Source organism: Zalophus californianus, chromosome 12 (genome assembly GCF_009762305.2).
Source record: "Zalophus californianus isolate mZalCal1 chromosome 12, mZalCal1.pri.v2, whole genome shotgun sequence".
NCBI lineage: Eukaryota > Metazoa > Chordata > Mammalia > Carnivora > Otariidae > Zalophus > Zalophus californianus.
In genome coordinates, this window is record NC_045606.1 from 48,192,500 (window position 1) to 48,211,691 (window position 19,192).

The 19,192-nt window shown below is 34.5% G+C and overlaps 1 protein-coding gene across 1 annotated transcript in view; it reads right to left on the reverse strand.

Annotated features, from left to right (window-relative positions):
• Window positions 1-200: 200 nt before the first annotated feature.
• Window positions 201-19,192, reverse strand: part of CRPPA (CDP-L-ribitol pyrophosphorylase A) — a 294,956-nt gene continuing 275,964 nt past the window's right edge. Inside the window, exon 10 of the mRNA XM_027574160.2 lies at window positions 201-4,133. Within this exon, the coding sequence (XP_027429961.1) occupies window positions 4,029-4,133 (105 nt within the window). The 3' untranslated portion in view covers window positions 201-4,028. The remainder of the gene's footprint in view (window positions 4,134-19,192) is intronic.

Sequence of the window (19,192 nt, forward strand, 5' to 3'; positions counted from 1 at the left end):
GGGAGCTGAGTGGAGAGAAAGAATATTTCTGAACCAGAATTCAACCCACTACGCCCATGCAGACATTGTTAAGTGATCACAATACTCTTCCACTGTGACTGAATAGAGCTTTTATATCCTTAATGGCCACTGTAATTGCTAGGATACCTGCTAAATATGAGGGGAAGAAGAAAAAAAATCTAAATGAGACTTCTGATTTTGCAGATTTTTAATATATCTTACAGAATAATAAATCTGGATCTCAAATTCCACCTGTAATATAAAACATCACACTGTTATTTTTTGAGTAAATGTCATATTTAGTTATTCAACTGTGATCGAATTAGTATGAAAAAATATGTATATACACACTAAATATCAATGATAATTGCCATTGGATTTTAAAATACCATTAAGTATTTAGTTATTTATCAATCACATATTTTTTCTTAAAAGAGAATATACTGAGAATCTTTACTAGTGTTACTTTTCATTTAAAAAATGCACATTTTTCACAATTTTGAAACTAAAATTGTACAAGAACATATATAAATGGTATAGTGCCCAAACCACCCACAAGCCGGTTCTAATTCACTTATTTTGAACCATACTAACAAATCCTAAAATGATATATACTTTTTCATTTATTCTGTTTATTTTTTAATTAAACTTTGAAAATAACTTCACTTTTTCTTCATCAAAATGGCTGTAACATTTTAATTCAAATATTATTTACTCTTCCTTGGACTAATTAGTTTCAACATTAAAAGGAAATAAAATTTGCAGATTTAATATAAGAAAATGTTCTACTGCAACTTGATGTTTATAAAATGATCATTATATTTACATGTATTAAGTAAAATTTGATAGTGATAACCAGCATGAAAAAAAAAAAAAAGAGTTTACCTGTTAAACCAATGCAAAATGTTTGAAGTGACCACAGGAAGAATGGCTCTGGTAATTCTTACTCATAAATTCATATACTTCCAACAACTTATCTCTCAAACTGAGCAGTTTTATGAAAAAAAAATTGCACCTCTTACCAATATGTCATTAGCCAAACCATTGATCACACTGTTAAATTCCATAAAAGTCTAACTAAATTGCACTTAATTAACTAGCGAACATTTAGAAAGAAAATAGTCATTCATAAAATTTTCCACAGGTAGAAAACAATTTGAGCAATGCTGAAGCATAACTTAACTATTATTTTAGAAGGCATTTTAGAAAATAAAGTGAAAATAGTTCCCATGAAAGAAGCAGTGATGAAAATTTAACAATAAAGTTGCCTCTGGATCTCTCAGACACTAAAAACAACCAATTTATCTTTCTCTCTTGGCCAACAATTCTTTCCATTTCCTTCACCCCTAGCTACAATTTCTATATGTTGGAAAGATGGCTGGAAAGCTACAAGCTTCAGGACTTTCCTCTGGTCATTGGGATGATCTGTCCCTCTTTGTCCATTCCCCCAGGGCTCACTGAGAGCTTCTGGCTTACCTCCCACAGCCTCTCAGCTGGATGTCCTTTACCAGCATCATAATTAAACAGGGAGCTGAGCTTCAAACTTAGCATCAGTGGTCCTGAGTCTAATCTCTACCTCTTGTTATTAGGGAGCCACAGGGCTCTCCACAAAGTAGCTAAGATCTCTGAACCTCAAGTTCCATCTACACAATAAAGGATGTGGGAAGACTTTTTTAAATTACTTTTTTTTTTCATTGTGATCTAATTTAATTCTCTTATTAGATACTTTAAAACAATTTGGTCCTTTCAAAACTCTTTGAAAAACAGAAACATAATTAAGATCAAGATATAAAAGAGTCGAGGAGAAAGGTCCATTGATGTTGACAAATATTCACCCAATTTAGATTTTGTCTTTGCAGAATCTTGTAGAATAATGAATTTAATGGACTGACACTATTAGAATCACCTATATTCTCTGTTATTAGAGTTGGAACAATTTGTTTTTGTTGCTAAGTTTAAATGATTCTACCTTCATCCTTGTACATTCTAGGATTGGAAAATTTTATGTAGAATAAAGTGGTGTAATCATATCCTTCTGTGTTGTCTAATTAATAGTGGCTCTATACCTGCCATAAGTTATGGACCAACCGATTCCTAGTGGAACATGTCTATCTGGCCCCAACTATTATGCCATCACTGTAGCTAAAGGATAAGTAAACCACTAACATTAAGCATGGTGGCTGAGATTTAAATTACTTTCAAAGCTGTCAATCACTTTGTAAACTGTAAGGAAAAAATCAAATGAGATTATAATGGTGATGATGACGGTGATTATTTCAGTCACAGTTTAAGATTGCCTAGGGTAAAGTCATTAGTAATCGCTCCCAGATAAATTCTTATCTGGCTCAACAATCCATTAATAATTTGAAATTTAAGGTAACTTAACCAGCACTCAATTGATACAGTAATTTTGCTGTGCCATAGATATACTGTTTCTGCCTTTTACTCAAAGGCACTTTCTCTTTAAAACCATGATAATATTTTCCTATTTGCCTTTATAACCACTTCCGAGTTCTAAAACATTTTCACCTGAAGACTTCAAAAGGTGCAGGTGTGGACCTTTTCACAACACAGTCAACCCACCACCTTAACAATGACACAGATGTTCTAGCCACAAATCTATATATTGCCCACATAACTTTCACCATCACGATTTTGAATTAAATCATTTATGTTTTTTATCATCCCTAGAGAAAAAAAAAAAGTGGTAAGCCCAGGAATTTAGATCTAAGCTACACTGAAATAACACACTTCATTTAGGAGTATGAATTGAAGTAATTACTCCATTATATTCTACTATTACTTAAATGTAAAATATAAACTATCCTACTAATATAGGTCCTAGATAAAAACAGGGAAAATCATCCAACATGTTAAGAAATTTTATAGAAATTCTCACAGTTTATCTTTAACTGATAACATCTCATGCAACTTTTATAGTTTCCACAAGTAACCTAAGCCTTGGAATCTGATCTAATGTGTTTTTATAAATGTAAAAATAGAATAAAAGTTATCTCTAATGATTGTATATACATTTTTTGCAAAATTTAATGTAAGTGAAAATCATTCACACTTTTAAGATGTATATACCAGTGGAAATTTGAAAGAGTAAGAACATGATTTTAAAAGACAGCAATATCAGGGCACCTGGGTGGCTCATTCTTTGAAGAGTCTTATTCTTGATCTAGCTCGGGTTTTGATCTCAGGGTCATGAGTTCAAGTCCTGCATTGGGCTCCATGCTGGGCATGGAGCCTACTTAAATAAAAAATTAAAATAAAAAAAAAGACAGCAGTGTCTGTATCAAAAAATAATTTATGACTCCCTTTCAGAAAAGACTAACTTGGGACTGACCAAAATAATTTCACTTTTATGAAGATTTCTGGTCTTCTTTTAAAGGCATTCAGAAAAATCAGAGACCTTTTAATATAAGTCAGAATTATTTTTCATAAACCAAAGAAAACATAGAATTTTAAAACAGAAAAGCAGGAGAGAATTACATCTCCTTTATGGATCTAGAGTAATGTGAGGCCAACAGTGAAAATATTAGAACCAGAGTTCCCTGTTGTCTCTTTTATTTTTTAAGGTGTGGAAAATTAGAAAACAAATCAAAATATCAGTTGGTAAGAGGACAATTTTGGAATTAAAAATTATTCTCAATCTTTTTTTTACTCGTTTCATGATAGTGTGATTTACTAATTAAACACAGAGATAAGATCACAGTTGAAGTTCTCTAAATTCTCATTCCTAGGAGGATTAGCTCATTCATCATGATTTCTATTTGATTTTTCATGCCTTTGCAGAAGATTACATGAAGGTTATTACTTTCCATTTGCATATTTTCTGATTACTTTATATTTGACATGCACAAGAGTATTTTTTTCACAGACATAAACATTGATTCATTTCTATAACCCAAACGTCACATCCTACAAATTAAACATTCTACCACATACAATAGGGAGGGAAGCACAGCAGAGACCTAGGTAAATGTTTCTAAAAACCCAGTACATAATTTTCTCTGTGTTCTTCATGCTACCAGTAGCTGACCAACAAGTCCAGAATTTCTTTCTTTGATTAAGGTGGCAATAATTGTGACTCCTTGCCTTAAACTTGCCTGTAGCTTCTGCTCATCCTGAAAAAAAAAAAAAGGACAAAACAATAATTATTTTAAAAAGAAAATATGTCACATTAAATTTGTTACTTTTATCTTTTAATATTTCTTCATATTTTAGTTTTTTTCGCATCAGCTTTACAGGGATATATTTGACATGTAACATTGTGTGAGTGTAGGCTGTACAATGTGATGATTTGATATACCTATGTATTATGAAGTGATTACAAAAAGGTTAATCCATTACCTCATACAGTTACCATTGAGGGGGTAGTGAGAGCATTCAAGATCTACTCTCTTAGCAACTGCCAAGTATACGATATTGTTAACTATAATCACCATGCTATACATTAAAATCCCAGAACTATTCACCTTACAACTGAAGTTTGTACGCTTTGATCAACATCTCTCATTTCCTCCACCACTCAGCCCCTGTCCACCACCATCCTCCTGTTTTTATGAGTTCAGGGAGCCACTTTTCAAGGTCCCCTGTTCTCTGGACTTGGCACCCTCTGGAACTCAGATCATAGCTACTGGTATGCATGTTGTCTCTCAAATAAAGGAGAAAAGCTTTTGCAAGCACTTTTCATTATATACAAAATGTGTCTGCTGAAGATACCAAGAAAACACTGACACAATTTCAAATCCTAGCAGTATGAAACAAAAAGATTTTCCCTTAATCCAATATCTGACCAACTTTGGCTCTTCACTCAAGTGTGAATATTTCATCGATGATGCAAGCCTTTCCTTCATTTTGTTTCTGAGTGTTCGCCAACAAAAGACTTTGTTATAAACTGTGAATACTGGTCTGGGAGGAAAAATAAAAATGGCTTGTTGTTTGTGAAATAAGGATCAGGCACATTAGTGAAATGAGTTTCTCACAAGTTGCTAAAATGTGGTTTTTGCCTGTGAAATCATATTGCCTATGAATATATGTTTACTCCAACTGTTTAGTCTTCCTGAGGGGGATGAAGGGGAAGAGAAAGTCACAACAGAGCTAGTATCTTTAGGGTCTCTGTGTTGTGAATTGTGCTAGGCTCAGGAAGAGGGACCTGGTAACCAACTTCTAAATGCTGGCAACATCCTTAACACCTTCTCCTAGTGTTCGGTGTATCACTAGAACCTACTGCTTCTACCCTCGTAACGTTTCTTGAATCCACTTACTCCATTCAAACTGCCGCTGCCAGCAAAACATCTCCATCTTAAATTACTGGAACAATCTCTTAAACAGTCTCTCTGAAGTCTTGTCCTCTTCTACCCTGTTTCCCACACAGCAATCAAAATACTTATTTTAACATATAGATCTGATCACATTACTACCCTGCCTAAAATCCTTCCAGGGCTACCTTTGAACTTCAGGGTCCAATCAGAACCCTTTGCCTTTATATCCTTCCATCCTTTCTGCCATTCCCTTAGAATCACTCAATTCCCCAAGCCACACAGAACTGCATAAGATTGCCCAAACAAGCTATTTTTCTGAACTTCCATTCCTTTGCCTCAGCTAATCCCTTTGCCAGGAAAGCTATCTCACTCCCTTCCTGGATTAGCTGACCCTAGTTACTCTTTGTGGTTCCACCCAGTTATCAGTGGTTGCAATCTACCCGGATCCCTATCCCCCAGCCCAGTTGGGTGAGGCGAATCTCTGTTTCCACAGCTATTAATTCCTCCAGCACACTGAATTCTAATAGTCTTTTTAGTTGACCATCTATTCCCCCAGATGATGAGTTTCTTGAGGTAAAGAATTTTTCCATTTTGTCTTTGAATATGGAACACTTAGTTCAATGCCTACCACATGGTAGCACTCCATAAATTATAATGAATTCAAAGCAAAGAAGGCTATGATAGAGGTTTCATCACCCTTTCAGTTTAACTCATTTCTTAACATTGACCACTTTTTGGTTACTTTGTTTACTCCTATTTGCATATTTGGCAGGAAACCTGGCAATGGTACAAAGAGTATTATCAAAACCTTTCCACTACCACATCTCCATCAGCCCAGAGGCCCTAGGCTCTTCATCTATGAGGATGGTGGCGAGAGACCATCTCTGCTTCATCTACACTTTCCCATCAATTTCCCTGATTGTGTTCTAAGGGGTGGAGCTGGGGAAAACCCACAAGGGTTAAATCGTGGCTACTCTGTATCTTGCAAGTGAGTTTTAGTGACATTTCAGTACTGAATTTCAAAGGCTGTACTGGCTTCCTGAATATAACAAGACCTAAATCACATATGAACCATTCTAAAGCCAAATATGCCTGGACTTAAAACGTGATTCGCTTATATGAGGAGTAGGTATCATTCATGCCACATCATTCATAAATAAATATTCCAAAACGGAACAAAATACAAATTAACTCTAGATATGTATTTGTCACTCTTAATGATTAATTAATTACAATATTGCAGGGTTTATAATACACGTCTACACCCAAGTCTCATTTATTAAATTGAGACATACAACAGATGATGAAAATTGCAGTTTCCCCTTTAAAAATAAACAGAAAAAGACTATCTGTATAGTCTCTTCGAAACCAGTTTATACTTATCATAATGAAAGCAGGAGAGCAACACATGAAGAAGGGGAAAAAATCTGTTTAAGAAACAAGGGCTAGAAAATCACATTTCTAAGTCTTAGAATAAATCTATTCCCATTTGATAGCTCCATAACTTACATACCTTTAACTAATGAATTTAAGAATGTTCTTTTAAAAGTTAATTTATTTATGCAATTTCAACAGGCATCATTTGGAATGAGTGTAATTCAGTGAGAAGAACCAATGTTAACTCACTATTTTCCCTTTCTGCCTGAGCTCATTTTATCCCTGAAAAATATAGAAATTCAAAAAAGTGATTAAACAAGATGGTGAGACCCACCTATACTCAGAAAATTCTACTATGTACAAAGAGCAGGTGTTCAAACAATGTATGGACTTCAAAGTCATCTCAAAATTATCTCTATAAAAGCATTGCTAATGCAATTTTTAAAAAAGGTAAATTCAAACAGATCTTTAAAAAAGCATTTCTTGCTGCAGTAGATATGCAAACCACTGTTTTTAATTGAGGAGGTGGGGGGAACAAGGGGGGCCTTACAGCTGATGATTTTATTATCACACACAAGTGCGTGTGTGTATTTTGTGTATTCCAAATATTATATAATAAAAATATTTAATGTTAAAATTAAGTAAGCAAGGTCAACATGAATGCTGAAAAATCATGCTCACAGTACACATTCTGGATACAATGTAACGAAATGGCATTGACTGTTGTGGTCACCCTCCCCAAAACCCATAACCCCAGTCTAATCATGAGGAAAACATTATACATATTCCAATAGAAGGGCATCCTACAATATATCTGACCAGTCCTCTTCAAAATTGTGAAGTTCGTCAAAAACGAGTCTGAGAAAACGTCACAGACAAAAGGAACCTAAGGAGACATGACCAACTAAAAGTAACATAACATCCTGAAATTAAAAAAAATACATTAGTTAAAACTAAGGAAATCTGAATAAACTATAGGACTTTAGTTGTTAAAAATAAGGGAGACTGGGTACAGGGCATAGAGTAACTCTCTGCTATCCTGAATAATACAAAGTGTATTCGTTCTCAAAAAAGTATGTGTTCAATTTCAAAATATTTCTCTTGATTTTAACAATGTTTCTGTGCCAGAATTACAAAACTTGAGTTACAAAGTTATTTGTGTGTGCCAGCCCATGTATATATTCCTTAAATAAAATACACTATTCTTTTCATAAATTGTGCAACTGATAAGGGCACCGACTCTAGAATGAGACTGCTGGTATTCAAATACAGGCTTTGACAATTTTCAAGTGATCTTGAGCAAATTATGTAAACTTCACAGTTCTCCATTTTTTCTTCTAAAAATATAATAATATTAGCTGCCTCACCACTTTTCTGTGGGGACTGAATCAGACAAGACACATAAACCACAGATACCTGGTAAATGTCCACTGATAATAGCTGTTAGAATTATTTTTATGGTGTGCACTAACTTCGCCCATGACATAGTAGCTGATATCACTCTCTCATCACACATAACCATTAAATCTGATTATCTACTATATGTAAAAATACTGTTGCAGCTCTTGGGACAGTAACCTATGCATGTCTACAATCCTTGAAAGAAAATCCTTTTAGGTAACATTCACCCCAGCTGTCTCGTTGAGAGAATTTTTCCAAACTATAAAGAAGAGAAATAGAGCCCAAGAAGAGAATGACAGTACACCCAGGTAGAAAAGACACAGATTACAATTTAGAGTGGTTAAGGTGGCGTGGATTTGAGCAGGCGAAGTCCCTGGCAGTGGGGAGTTGCAGAAAAGTCCTAAAAATCTGCTAAGAATCCCTTCATTTCTTGGTCAACTTCTAAACTGAGCTTCTGCGGGAAGACTCAGTGGGGCTTAGCAGAGAATAACTGCTGGAAAGCTGGGGAGCTGAGCAAAGATTCAGAGGCCACACTGTACTGAGAACAAGGAGATTAGATATGAGTTCAGCTAGAATGAAGAGATCTTGGTGAATACCCATGGCCTTTGGTTGAGAGCTGTAAAAGGCCATGCCTATAGCCTGGGAATAAAGACAAAATGGAATTGAACCTGCCCTAACGAAGTTTAAACAGCCTTCAGAAGATCTGGTTTATCTCCCAATAATATAAGTGCTTGCCAGAACAAATTTTAGTATTCTTTGGAGGAACCTAAAATAAGCTAGAGCCTTCAAAAGGTTTCATAACTCAAGTACGGCATATAATAAAATCTTACCTGATGAGTAAAGAAGAAGAAAGCAGGAGGGAAAAAAAAAAAAAACTTAAGGAGAGAAAATCATCCGTATATAGGATAGTTTTCAGACATAATCCATATGTTGGAATTAGCATGCAAGGATTTCAAAATAACTATGATTAATATGTTAAAAAGGATAGAAGAGATGGAAACTGATGAAAAATGGACATTTTCAACATAGCATGGGAATCTATAATAAAGAATATTTTACACCTGTAAAATACCATCCTTGAAATTAATAACGGATTGGTTTAACATGAGATGGGCAGAGCAGAAAACAGTATTATTGATCCTGAGGACAGGTTAAAATACATACATATATATCCAAACTGAAGCACTGAGAAAGAAATGGTTAATTATTACTATAACCATCTTAATACTTATGACTGTATTACTATCCCATTTCCCCACTGCTTCCTTACCTACTGCTACATTCCACCGCCACCATCAGAACACCTGTTTGGGACTTTTTTTTTTTAGAAAATCACACATGGGTTCTCTCAGTACCCATGTCACCTAGGGAATGTTTACTACAGGAAACCAACAAGCATAAAAAAAGTCAACCCCATTTCAAGGAAAACCCAACATCATGTGCATAAATATGCAAAGAACTAGGCTGAAGGTAATACAGCTAGAGCTGGGCATAAAGGGATGAGGGAATTCAGAGCGTGGTAAGACCAGGTAATGCTGGAAAGGCCCCTCAAGGAGGTGGAACTGAAGGGTGAGAAAAAGAGAGGCAAAAACTGCAAAGTCCAGAATGAAAAAGAAATTTGAGGGAACAAGAAATCATGGCTGATTTCATTGTGGCATAGCAATGTGATAGGCTAGACCTCACAAAGATATTGCAGGGAAAGTGAGCACCCAAATTCCCACAAAAAAATGAAAAAATAAATCTACTAAAATTTGTCACCTATTCGTTATCTGTCTGTAACTCTAGCAATTAATTTCCAGGCTTCAGGTTTACCTGAATTTCTACTCACCAGCCATAAAGAGCATAAACTTTAAACATGACACACCAATTTGTACATAATCACACACAGAAATCAAAGGAATACTTTTCTTGAACTTAAAGAAAAACGGGAGAATGTTTAGTGAGGCAAGATGAGTTAGTGTGCATTTTCTCTTAAATCTATATGATTTTCATCATCATAATTCCTTGTTTTATATTATCCTGCTCACTTCACAGCAATGTCAATTTTTCAGAAAAATCTTAAAAATTGCTAACTCTATCCTGTCATAAAATAATAAAAACATAACTTCTGGCTCAAAAATGCAGCATTCACTCTTTTTCCTGGTTACAAATGTATTAAAAAAATAGAAGCCAGTCAGAAAGGAAGTAAAGAATACAGCGGGTCTGATTTCTTAAAATACTAGGAGGGAAAATATTAAAATGTTAACAAAAGTTTTTTTTTTTTTTAAGATTTTGTGTATTTATTAGAGAGGGAGCTCAAGCAGGAGGAGCAGCAAAGGGAGAGGGAGAAGCAGGCTCCCTGCTGAGCAGGACCCTGGGATCGTGACCTGAGCCAAAGGCAGACACTCAACTGACTGAGCCACTGAGGGTCCCAACAAGAGTTATTTTTGGATGATGGACTTATGGCTATTCTTATTTCTTCTCTGTGTTATATTCTCAAAATTTTCATAATGAACACAGCTTATTCTTCTAATAAGAAAAATAAATTGTTTTAAAATTTAGTTCCAAGACTTGAAATCCTGGGAACTAAATTTCATCTGTTATCACATAAAATCAATAATACAGAACAGTGTCCAAATTTCCAGGACACATTTATCTCCATAAAAAATCTTCAAAATCTTCACAAACATTTTTTTGAATATTTTAGTCTTCAATAAAAGATCCAAGAAAGAATTATATTAATAATTCACAAGGCCTTAGCTTTCTGCTGACTTAAGAGGTTAAGAAAAATACAGTGGAAGTCAAGCTAAAGGAAACAACAGAAAATTTGTACTTAATTTTATTCAGTACATTAACAATTGCTCAATGAGATCCTGGAGAGTCTCTCAACAGTCAGATTTTTTAAATATTAGGAAGAACATTAGATGAAACATAAATATATAATAGCCCCTTTAAATTTTCTATACCTTCAAACTGAATTATTTAGGATGAGAATCCGCATGGGTTTTATCTAGAAATGCCAAATTTAGCTATTTCTTTATCTTTGTCATTTCAAGAGTAAGATGAAATATACTATGTTTAGATGAAAGATGCACAAAAGTTCTAATTAATATTCTCTCTTAAACACATAAGGTAATTCTAAATTTACTCTAGAGCAATTAAGTCTTATCAACGGAATCCTGGACTTCAGTGTTTTTGTGTGTGGTTTGTTTGTTTTCTGGTTGATAGGAAGGTTTCCCTATATTCCCTACAGTGGTATTTATCTATCATCTTCAATAGCGTAGTAGAGTTTTGATGCAGAAATTCTCATAGGACTTCTAAGCTATTGGCAAAATTTGGGAAATCAGGGCAAGTAGGAGATGTCATTGTTTTCACAGAAGATTGGGAATGACAGGAACACTTCCATAATTTATAGTGGCTCTTCTTTCCCCCCTTCCCATCACCTACCACTATTTGGACAACAAACCTGCAGTTTCAGAGAAATTACATCTCACAAGTGTGTACAAGTGGTCAATTTTCTATAATGTCTATGTCTTCAAAATTCCTTACTCACTAAATGTTCCCTTCCATTTTCTCAAGGACAACTTAGGGCAAAGCTATTCCCAGTGTACATAAACTTGAAGAACTTTTTTAAAGGTTTATTTTAAAACATTTATTTCTATCACTGTTCTACACAGCTCTCAGTATTTGAATTAAAGAGGCATAAACAAATTTACAGGATGCTGTTAGAATCAAATTTATGTGCATTTTGTGGAATACGCTCTCAAAGAATAGCAGGAAAAGCTATGACATCATTGTTGTCCAAATCTTTATAGACAACCTGAAAGGAAACTTTTAGAGATATTCATCCTCCACACGCATCATTCCTAAAGAACACAATGTCCTCTGTTAAAAGGAAAACTATAAAGTTAAAATATATGTATATACATGTTTAGGCTTTAGATGTCTCAGAAGATTAAACAGTCCTTTTTGAAAGGTAAACATTACATTGTCTCAGCAAATTCCATATCTAAAGCCTAATTCAATTTCCATGAGTTACAAAACTCTCCTGAAATTCAGGTTGCTCATATTTTGATATTAATATCCTTCTGCCATCTATCCTTGTCTTGGTGAACTCATGAAAAAATTATCAAAACGCCAGAAAATGTCAAAAACTTCCAAATAAAAGTGCACAATTGATATCCATACATACATTTATATCTGCATGTATTTATATTTATAGAAAGCATGTACATTACACAAAAATATAGTATACGTAATATATAAAAATGCTAAATTAGGCTTTGAAATCTTTTAACACTTTTGTTACATTTGTAAGATAATATCAAATCAAAAAAATTGTATACATTTTTCTCACACAGAAGGAAAAATCTAATAGTAAAACACTGCCCCCTCGTGGAGATGAAAATGAATGTTTGGTATGCATGAATTTCCAAAACTTCAGGAAAAATCTTACTCACAGAGTTTGAGAAAAACAAAACAGTCCTCTCCAAATGAAAAGCATTTGCCTCTTGCTCATTTGAGTTAAACAACTGTCTCCTAAAAACCTCGGTAATACAATACTATGAAAATGCACCTGGATTTACTTATTAACATGATCCTCACACAGCAGTTTTTATCTCCTCTATTCTCCATGCCTTGCCATATTGTAGGTGCTCAATAGGTATCTGTTGGAAAAGCTAAGAAAAAGTAATTGGTCAGGGGCGCTTGGGTGGCGCAGTCGGTTAAGAGTCCAACTCTTGGTTTTGGCTCAGGTGAAGATCTCAGGATTCTGGGATAAGCCGCATGTGGGGTTCCCTGCTCAGCAGGGAGTCTGCTTCTCCCCCTCTGCCCCTCCCACACCGCACATGCTCTCTCTCTCTCTAATAAATAAATACAAACCTAAAAACAAATAAAGAAAAAATAATTGGTCAAAACTCTGGGGCATAGCTGAACAGACACAGAGAATAAAGATAGGAAAGACCCAAACCATGCAGCATTCAGTGCCAGAGAACGGGGCGGGGCGGGTAAAACATGGACAGCCAAAAAGCAGATGTCTACCATGAGAAACAAGCAGCTCATTATTGTGTCAATTATTTCTAGATCTGGGATTTGTCACACTGTCATACTTTATTTTCTTATAATATCATTCATACTATCAATTCTACAATTTAATAAGGTTGAAAAAGTGGTCTCATACACAATGTCCCTTTTAATTAGCAAAATGTTTTGATCCTACACAATTCTCCCAGCAGTTACCAAGTCCTGCTAGCTTTCTATTGTGACATCCCTTGCCAGTCACACTCCAACTGCTCCAAGTCTATATCCACATCATCCTGTAGCTCGATTCCTTTAGGATGTCCTAACTGGCTACTTTTCTTGGCCTTTGGTTACTGCTCTCATCTCACTAGGACACCATTTTCATTAGATCAAACTCACATTACTTTCAGCATATTCCTCACTTAAGCATTTAAGACTGTCCACAACCAACCTAATTAACCCTTCTAACCATGGTTCTTACTTCTTTACAGAATCCACTTCTGTAGCCATACTGGTACAATCAGTTATTCCTTCTTTAGTAAAATGCTTTCCTAATAATTGTTTTTACACTTCACATCAATTTTCAAAAACCTGGCTGTGATGACTAGTATCTGTTTTACTGAACATCAATGGTTTACATTATCATAATTTGTCTCACGATCTCTTACTAATATTTTTATTAGGTTTACATATGTATAGGTCTTATTCTCTTAGCTAAATTGCAGAAGTAAAAGGCAACTCTCCCAAACTAAATTATAACTTCAAATAAAGTACTATATTCACAGTAGGTACTCAATAAATATATACTAACTGAGGTAATTTGCTAATGAATTCTATAAAGATCTGGGTTTATATATGACTATTAAGATGTCTTTGAAATATCAAAGTATTTAGATAAAGGATGCATCCTTATGGAAATAACCTCCTAAAAATAAAATAAAGAAAATAAAAATAAGAAAAGACCTGTATCTGTAGCTGGAAACTGGAAAGTTGTCAAAAGCTAGAATTTTGTGCTACATGATTCCCCCTCCTATGAAAGAGTACCTGGTCTGGGAGTTAGGTGTAAAGGACACTGACAAATTTACACTAATTTACCCAAGTCAAGGGGTTAAAGTCAGATAATGAGGCAAACATTCTGAGATAGGATGGCTGCATAAGCAGAGAAGCAACACATACTAGGTGTTGGTGGAGAATGGGTACTGTTTCCATAATGCATGAGAAATGATAGGAGAGACAGAAAGATTATCCAGAAGAGTTTGTTCTTGAGTGGATGGTCCAGGTAGAAAAACTATTAGTAAAAAAATCCTGATAATCCTTCTAGAACAGAAAGACTAAGTTTTTCCCATAAAATTTATATTCAAAATTTTAATTACAAACTTAATACAAGGAGAAACTTAAATGGATTAATGCAAATATTTTTCTTGGTAGCAGTGTGTGTGTGTGTGTGTGTGTGTGTGTGTGTGTGTGTGTGTGGTGTGTGACAGAGAGAGAAGAATGAGAGAGGGGGAGAGAGAGAGAATTATTGGTTGGAATAGTTTTGAGCAGTTAAAAAAAAAAGACACCTAGTTAATGACCATTAGACTCAAATATTGGTTAAATGGGTGATTAGTTAGTATCCAAAATCTTAATATCCAAGTTTCATAGTTTGTCATTACATTAAAAAGTCTATCTCCTTCCAAGATGGAAGCTTTAAATCACAACTTATAAAGAGAGTTCTATCCTGACCAGACTGGGGCTAATTTTTATCAGTATTAACTACCAAAAAAACTAGCCTGGCAAAGCTCCCTCCTAGCATCACAGAAGTTCTCATGGAGAAGGTCACAGATGGTAGAAGTTTGCCTATAACACTTCTTCCCAGTGGGAAGAAAGAAAAAAATCATATATGCAAAATAATATCTAGGTGGAAAGAACTTTCTGGAATCACCAGAATTAAATCTCTTTCTAAAATGACACTACTAAGTGAAGACAACAGTAAGATTCAAGAAGATGCTTCAGTCTTAAGAGTGGGAACAAAGTAGGAATAATTTTACGTCACAAGAGATTTCATGTAGGTATTAAATAAATGTATTTTTGAACTAGAAATCTCATTGGAGGTGGTAGACAGCCTACTTTTTCTATATAAAGCTGAATTCAATTAGTGGAAGTCAAATTTGAAAATGTTTAGAACTCAGAAGAATAAAGGACTGAAAATAGTTTGTGAAAAGTCAAGGAATTAATTTAAAAATTTAATTATATAAAGGAAATCTGGGGAGAAAACACAATAGATATTGCAGAAGTCATAATGATACAGAAAAAAAATTCCCTTAATTGAATTTAACGTCAGAAATTGCAGACAGAGGTATCATTTAGTGCCTGGCAAAATTAGTGACAATCCCCAAAGAAGCCTTAGTCACATGTTACCTTAAAATTTAAATATAAAAATTCAATAGCCTTCAGCAGACAATACAGATTATTTTCAAAAGGCAAGAAAGGTCTTTTGTGAAATGCTAAGTACCATAAGAAAATGGCATTTAAGGAAAAGACTGTTACCTTAGAATTCTGTTAGAATAATAACAAGTAAAAAAAGACATTTGTGATATGCAAGAGCTCTAAAAACCACCAATCAGTGGAGACTTTCTCTAAAAAAAAAAAAAGTATATTTAAAAACTTAACTTCTGGGGTGCCTGGGTGGCTCAGTCTTTAAGCAGCTACCTTCGGCTCAGGTCATGATCCCAGGGTCCTGGGATCAAGACCCACATCAGACTCCCTGCTCAGAAGGAAGCCTTCTTCTCCCTCTCCCACTCCCCCTGCTTGTGTTCCCTTTCTCTCTCTGTGTCTTTCTCTGTCAAATAAATAAATAAAATCTTAAAAAAAAAAAACTTAACTTCTCCAATGATGAAACGAGGGAAAAAAAAGCTTATCCAATGATGAAACGAGAATAGGGACTCCTTTCAACAACTATTTAAGGAATTTATCTAATACCAGACAGTAAGCTATATATTAAGATGTGAACAGACACCTATTTCTCAATCTTTATGGACTATGTAGTCAGTTAAGTCAGACGAACAGAAAAACATATTCATAATAACAAATTATGAAGGAAACAAAAGACCAATTTATTATGAAAATAAAACCAGCATTAAAATTTTCAAGCACAAAATATTTTTAAAACTATGTAAAAAAACCCAAATAAATAAAGATAGAAACACAAAATGAACCAGCAAAATTTCATTCTCAAATAAGTAGACTTGAAATATAAGAAATAGAACTTTTAAAAGTAAAAAATATTACTGAATTTAAACAAACAAAAAAATCTCAAAGCATGGGTCAGAAAACAGATTAGATGTAACTGAAAAGACTATTACTGAAACTGAAGGCAGAGTTGAAGAAATGACTCAGAATTCATATCAGAAATGACAAAAAATAGGAAATGTAAAAGGAGGTTATGGAATTTGGCAGAAATGTTAAGAATGTCCAATATATATTTAATCAGAACTCCAGAAAGGGAGAATAGAGACAATGGGGAAAAATATGAATTATTGCTAAAAAATTGCCAGAAGTTATGGAATATACGAGCTCATTCATAAAGGAAACCCAGTAAATTCCAAGGTTGATGAAAAGGAAATTCAACAAGTAGACAAGTGAAGTGTGAAACCTAAATATAAAAAGACACTCTTAAAGCAGCTAGACAGAGCAGACCAACAGAGGACGAACAGTTAGACTTACCACAGTCTTCCTCACAGCAACAGGGGAAGTAAGAACACAATGAAGTATCTGCAAAGTGCTAAAGACAAAAAGCAAACAATGACTCCCTCCAACACACAAACAAACACTGTTCACCTAGAATACTTTTACTTCCCACCACAAAACACTATGTATCAAGAATGAAGATAAAATATGAACTCCCTCCGTTAAACAAAACATAAGTTTATTCCTTAAAATCTCTGACAGTAAAGGACGTATCTCAAGTGGAAGAAAAGTAATTTCAAAAGTAAGGTCTCATAGGGCAGATAGCTTTGGAAAATGAGAGCTTCAAAATAAGTAAATAAATCTGAAAGCGGTGTCTCCAGAAAATCAATAAAAGTAACATTCATAGACAATATAAATAATACTGATGAAGAACAGGAGCATAAAAACTGGAAGGTGAGTGATCAAAATGTTCTAAGATCAATGAAATTGTTGGGGAGCAATTAAAATACTAAGTTTAGATTTTCACCTACATATGCAAAGTAAATTTCAGAAGGCCTACAAATATCTAACAATAGGATGTGAAACTTATCAGTTGAGAGAAAATAGAGTAAGAAACAGGGCTTCCAGGCAACTAAAACCAAAGGCAGCTCTCACAATATTTTCTAAAAAAAAAAGAGAGAGAGAGAGAGAGAGAGAGAGAGAGAGAGAGAGAGAGAGAGAGAGAGAGAGAGAGAGAGACACTGATAAGCAAGAAAAACAAAACTGAAAAACGAGAACATCAAATAAAACTATATACACAGAAACACACACCCATATACAATCACAACAATCTCAGTGTAATTTGAAGACAGAATTCTGAACTTCAAAATAATTTTAGGTTAAAAGAGAAAATCACCAAATTTAAATGAGCAATTTCTCATACTTCTGTGCCTTGTCATTAGCCTTGTGATGAAAGGCAGTCTGGAAAAACTTAGAAAAAAGGAAGAGTGGAGCTACTGATGAGTGTAAAGCTGATCTAAAACTATCACCAAAAAGAGTAAGCCTGCCTTAAGTGTGAAAATAGCAAGAAAGAGTACACATCTGACCAGCATGACCAATTTTAAGGGACTTAAAATTATGCTTGATTTCAAGTGACAGTCTTCTCCTGGTGGTGAAAAACACATAAACACATCTCTGTCAACTGAGTGGTGAAGGGGAAAGAAGCAAAAGGGAAAAACCCAGGTTCCTGAAATAGAATGAAAAGTTAAAGGACACAAAATTCCTCCTTCCACCATTAAATAACAGAAATTAACTAAAAGAAAGTGGATTTTGCTATATTGACAGGCGAGGGTGGCACTGAATTAGGTCCCCTATAAACTAGCCAAATCTACAACAGACAAACCGGAGAGAACTTACCGCATCCAGAGTTATTACACACAATAAGGATTTAACCACCTCAAGAAATGTTAAGCAGAAGACTGTAAGATAACACTCCAAACTGAATAGAATTTTGGCACAGTTGTGACATTCAGAACCATACTGATGTTTCACATACTCAAAAAATAAATAAATAATTAGAATCAACCAAGTCAGAGGGGAGACATCCAAAGTGGATTATTAACAAGATCAAATGAACTCCAACATGTTATAATAACCAACCTGAAGAGGATGGCAAAGAAAACAATTAACCTAAGTAATTTTGAAAAATAGTATTTCGTTCTATACATTAAGACAAAGAACTCTATATGACTATTGTACTCTAATTAGTAAATTTGTTATTCCCAGAGGTATGGGTTGGCATTTCTGAAGTTACACTTGTGTGTATTCCAGGGATGAACAAAGACGTATTGAACAAACTTATTTAGAAAACTTATACCAACAAAGGTGGGATAACATGTCTACCATCACACAGATAATAACTGAGAAACCCAGATTTGAAACCAGAATCAGAATCTATAGAGTCTAAGCGTTTAACATTAGGGACATTATTATCCAAGAAAGCTTGCTCCTAAATGACTATTTCAAGTTTAGAGCCATTATTTTTGGAGGGCCTAATTTAATACCAAATTAAAAAATATAATCCCTCTTGAGATTTTTAAATGACTCAACAGCAGTAAGTTGGGTATGTGGTCTAACACACATTCACACCTCCATGGTATGCATATCCTGCTTCCACAACTGCAAAAAAGAAAATAAAATCACTAGGGTAATTCATGTTTTATGATGTGACTACAAACTGATGAGAGAATTACATCTCTTTGCTTAATAATAAAAACCCTAACTTGCAAATTGGGACTCTGACTCTGGAATTTGTAACATCCAGACAAAAGGTAGAAGCAAGCACTTTTCAGTGAGTACTGATGGAGGAATAAAAAAAGGAGTTCTGTAAAACAGATGTAGGGGACATAAAGCAAATATTTACGGAGTCAAAATGTCATTTTCTCTTACAGTTTATAGTGTCACAGTATACACTGCAAAGATAGGCAGGAAGCCTT